At 31.6% G+C, this 5,080-nt stretch overlaps 1 protein-coding gene across 1 annotated transcript; it reads right to left on the reverse strand.

Moving 5' to 3' along the window:
- Positions 1–832: 832 nt before the first annotated feature.
- On the reverse strand, positions 833–4,220 carry LOC132047212 (MYB-like transcription factor EOBI). Its single transcript, XM_059438172.1, has 3 exons — positions 4,003–4,220; positions 3,714–3,843; positions 833–1,251 (listed from the first exon to the last, which is right to left on the reverse strand). Exons 1-3 carry the CDS (start codon positions 4,136–4,138, stop codon positions 933–935), a joined length of 585 nt encoding a protein of 194 aa, XP_059294155.1. The 5' UTR covers positions 4,139–4,220; the 3' UTR covers positions 833–932.
- Positions 4,221–5,080: the final 860 nt, after the last annotated feature.

Raw genomic sequence — 5,080 nt, forward strand, 5'->3', positions numbered from 1 at the left:
CCTTAGCTTTACTTGTTGGTGAAGGTTCAATTCCTCACTTTGTACTCCGCTTCTAGCTCGTTTTTCCTCTCTCCTATTAATTTTTTAAAAGTATCATAATTGTGTAAATATTTTCTACGTTGTTCAGTATACAATTACCAATTTCATATTTTATAAGTGATTACTTGTATTATCTTTTAAATGAACTATAAATTCTTATTTTACGACAACAGAGTATAGAAGTTAAACTTAAATTACATGTCCCATGCTCTTTTTGCAGATATGCATGCATGATGCATATGTCCCTGCCCATTCACATGCCATGGATGGTATATCAATATACCAATTACAATTACCTTTCCTTCTACAAATTAAAAGCTAACCCTGATGGACAACCGTGGAAACTTTATCTAATCTTCTGTTTAATTTCATAATCGAATTAAATCTCTCAGCAGTAATCTAATATAATCAAAGTGATGTCTTTGTCTAAACGATCTCTCCAATCACTGAGTAATTAGCTAGATGAGTAGTTGCTGAGCTTGAACATTCCTCAAATGATTATCTCAGGTTCCCATCACATTTTCGATTTAGACGCTGATCAAGACAAACATAATCATTTATGTTTTGTTTTAAGAAAACTATCCAAAACATAAAGAAAAAGAAAGAAACAACTAAAAACACTTTTCAAAGTACTGTTGATTTGATGGATTAACTCACCATCATTTCCCTTAATTAGTATTTGGCTAGATAATTATAATTTCCCCACTTCTAGAATATCTGAAGGAAAACATATGTACATCCCATTAGTATATAAATAGAGTTATAAAAGTTTATCCTTGTATTACACAGAGACTCACCCAAACAGCATAAATATTGGAATATAATTTTGAATTTTTAATGCTTTACATAGTAACTAGCTATAGCTCGCAGCTTAATTAATTGATGATTATTAATTAGACGTTGGTTGCATCATTAAGCAATTGCATTGACCAAAGGTCCTCCATGCTCCAAATATGTTCATTTGTTTCAGTTGGAAAAGTAGTGCCCATAATATTATTATTGTTATTATTTCCAGAGTAGGCTTCGATTGTATCTGCAGGACCAGTAGATGCTTGGCTTGTGCTTGCTTGTTGATCATTGTGTTCAGAAATATTTGATGATAATCTGTTCGCGTTTTCTGCTTGCTTTATGTGCTTCTGAATCCTTGTCCTCCAATAGTTCTTTATCTCATTATCTGTTCTTCCCGGCAAATGCTTCGCAATTTTTGACCACCTGCATGTCACAATAATTAATTTTATTTGAGTTTACAATAATTAATTTTATTTGAGTTTAACTTCTATATTTTAACAGTTTAAAAGAATTTATAATGCGAGGTCACTTTAAAGATGATTACAATAGTTATTCATTAGAAGCAAAATTAGCAACATGAAAAATAAAGCAAGCTGCATGCAATATGTTAAATTATACTAGTATATTCCATATTGAAATACTCCAAGTATTTCCAGTCACGTTTAATTTGTGGTTAAAATCAAGGGTGTGTCCATGTTCTGTGGCTGAATTCAAAGTCCACTTCTTATATACAGAATTTAGTTATATATACTGACAGTAATATTTACACTGTCAAATCAATTTAACTGGTCGTAAAAAGTTATTCTTCTATTTTTCAGATCACCAAATCAGGCTTAATATGAAGATTTACCAATCATTATAAGTAAACTTAACATAATAATGCAAAAAAAATTATATTCTGACTGTGCACAAAAACTAAAACTCTTCTTATATAAAGGGAACTCAAATTTCAAAACGTTGAAAGTTGAAGCTAGAGAAGGCCACCCAAAACTCCCAACTTCCAATTTAAACTCGCTTCCTATATTCTCCAATGCATCCAGAATGATAAAATGTTGACGAGAATATCTTATTAACGTCTTTGCTGTGTGGTAGCTCTTAACAATCTTTGTATTCTTTCTCTACTAAATTTCTATTTCTCTTTCAATTAGCATACGATATATAAGAGGTCTAATCTGATCAGCTTTTAGGATTGACATCCTAGCTGGCGGTTTCCAATTTAACGACTATCGATCTACCATTTTTCACCCTTTGTTTAGTATGACTGGTCAATTTCAAGTAAAATTTCATACTAAATACTATTCCTGAAAATTAGTTTCTGGTTAAAGAATATTTTGAAGATTAATAATAGTATTAGCAAACATAATCGGAGAGGGTTTAGCAAAAAAAATTAGTACTAAGGATTATTAATAATGTCTAATTATTAGTTAGATGGGCTAAAACAACTCAAAGATACTCTCAACATGGTGTCATATTGTCTACTTTGAATTAAGCCCACACGGTTTTCCGTAAAAAATCTCACATCATCAATTAAGAGTATCTAACACTAACTTCTTTCTCTTTTCTACTTTTCATGTCTGACTTTGTTCTCACACACCCAACAAAAACTTGTATTACGAAATTAAAAGTTAAAATAGCACTAGTGAAGAAAATAACTTCCGTCGTACCAAACATGCGCTTACTCCTTTGGATTTTCATTCCATTTTCTAGGATTATGTTTAATATACACTAAAAAACTAAGGTACAAGAGGGTCCCGCTGTCTTCATGAAGAGCCAAAAAAATAAGGTAGCTGTCTGCTTCAATCAAAGCAAGTTGGAGAGCTGGTGCTTCTGATATTTCATCTGATAGAACGAAGGCCCTTAGGTTTTTTGTCTCTCGTTCACAATATGTCATGAGTTTAATTTATATAATCTGATATATAACTATCAGGTTACGTACTTAGAAAATAACTATTACGTATGCGTAAATGTGCATAATAAGTGGAACTTATGATCTAGTATAACATAGTATTAAAAAATTCAAAGTGTATTTTTTTCTTACAAATAAGGAAGTTAGATCCATATGCCATATCCAGTGCTATAATGGAATGCCGAATTCCTGTCGAGCCACTGTCCTTGCTTACTAAATATGGTGACCGAATGAATCTATAATCATATTAATTTTTCCTATATTGTAGAGCATAAAATTAATGTAATTACTGTAGAACTGACATGGTTTTGTACTTTGTGCATGTTAATTAAATTGACATGGACGGAATACCCCTTTACGTGATTATGCTAAAAAAGATTTAGACTGTCAAATCAAGCCGCAAACCCAAAAATGGTTTCGAAAAAGTAATTGATGAAAGAGACAATCTTCCCATAAATAGCAAATAGTAGAAGATCGTAAAAGTTAAGCGCATTGATCATTAGAAATTATATGAGTATGTTCTTTCATACTATGGTCGTATTTCTAGTATGAAAAAACACAAGGGATTTCAATAACTTTGAGTAGAAAAAAAAGGGGGAAATGTGTACATCCTCAAAATTTTGCTCAAGGATCATCAAAAGGAATTGAAGGAACTAGGAAGAAGAATATTTGACAGCCAATAAGAAATACTTAATAAATAAAAATTTCAACTTTAGGTGGTGCATTTATATGATCACGTTGCAAATTCTCCATCACTCTCTCTCATGATACCAAATCTAGTACTATGAAAAGGTTATTTATTTTAAAGAAATTTTAGTGCACGAGTTCAGAATCATTTTGGGACAATTCCTCTTTATCCATCCAACACTTACACATGGGAGAATCAAAAACTTGAAAGAGAAAATTCCACAATTTTCCAATTTTCTTTTCTATGGTTAATTAATCATCAAAACCCTAGAAGAAACTAAAAACAACTCACCTGTTTCCCCACTTGGCATGTAGTTCCATAATCAAGAGCTGCTCTTCAGGTGTAATATTTCCCCTCCTCACATCAGGCCGGAGATAATTTAGCCACCGGAGCCTACAACTTTTTCCGGTACGCTTGAGACCTGCCACAATAAAAGTTAAATTATATTTACAACGCGCCTCAATCCCAGCAAGTTGGTATCAGCTATATAAATTGACCATTTTAATTTACGTTGACCATCAAAATATATAATATCTAAAAAGAGAAAGAAAAGAAAAAGTTATTTGGGGTTTTATAATACCAGCAGATCGAGCAAGGGAATTCCAAACACCTTCACCATGATTAGCTATGTAATTGATGAGAATTAAATCTTCTTCCATAGTCCAAGGACCTTTCCTAACTTCAACATCTTGAGAATTGCATGTTCGTTTATCCATTTTTTTTTTTTTCAGTTGGGAAATAAAGAAGAGAAGAGGAATGGGAAGTGAGGAAAGAGTATTTTTTGGATGTGGGATTTTGACGAGGAACTAATGTTAGTTGGGGCTGGTATTTATAGGGGCCAACTAAGATGAGGATTTAAACTAGTAATTCAGTCTTTAATCAGCCAGGCATAAAATAACTTTTAACCTAACTTGCTCAAACTATAATTCATATATAAAGGTCTTAGCTTAGTTATACTTAATCGATACTGCCATTGAATTTACAAATGTGGAGCAAGCTTAATTTGGATTTGATGAGTTGTATACACAAATAGTGTAAAAGAGAATTATGATATCACTGCAATTTAACATGCAAGTAATAAGTATATCAGTTACCATGCATGCTAAATCATATGATCGTATGAATATTTTTTACCTCGTTATTGCATAGGACTTCAACTCTGTCGCAGCGGATTTAAGTTAGTTATGCACACTTGATATTGCACATCTTTTTACATTGATTCATTATCAATGAATGGTAGCCTGGTAGCCTATTATAGTGGGTTAGTTACCATTTTTACCAAGTTGACAATTCCTATTGTCAAGAAATTACCCATAATTACCTATTATATAAGTCATCTAATTATGTAAATATTTTTCACACCGTTAATGCATAGAAGTTCAACTCTTTAACTATATGTACACTGACTGTACAATTATTTCTTAATTATCAATTGATTCTATCATGTTATAGTAGGTTAGTTAAAATTTTAACCAAATTATTAATTAATATTTTTCAAGAAATTTACCTATAATTATCCTAATTAATCATTTGATTGTAAATTTAGAAAACAATTTTAACTCTTCCACTATATGTATGTTACCAATTAATATTTGTTATGGCTATTTACTTGGTGATTTTCGCATTACTTGCGTAATCGCGGTCGTGGTTTAAAGGAG

This window comes from Lycium ferocissimum, chromosome 2 (genome assembly GCF_029784015.1).
Source record: "Lycium ferocissimum isolate CSIRO_LF1 chromosome 2, AGI_CSIRO_Lferr_CH_V1, whole genome shotgun sequence".
Classification (NCBI taxonomy): Eukaryota; Viridiplantae; Streptophyta; class Magnoliopsida; order Solanales; family Solanaceae; genus Lycium; species Lycium ferocissimum.

What these genes read in the sequence shown, in the direction of transcription:
- LOC132047212 (XM_059438172.1), bottom strand. Translation starts at nt 4,138, where the DNA reads ATGGATAAACGAACATGCAATTCTCAAGATGTTGAAGTTAGGAAAGGT. An exon ending in TTCCCTTGCTCGATCTGCTG is followed by an intron (nt 3,844 to 4,002) that starts GTATTATAAAAC and finishes TTATTGTGGCAG; the next exon opens with GTCTCAAGCGTACCGGAAAA. An exon ending in CATGCCAAGTGGGGAAACAG is followed by an intron (nt 1,252 to 3,713) that starts GTGAGTTGTTTT and finishes TGTGACATGCAG; the next exon opens with GTGGTCAAAAATTGCGAAGC.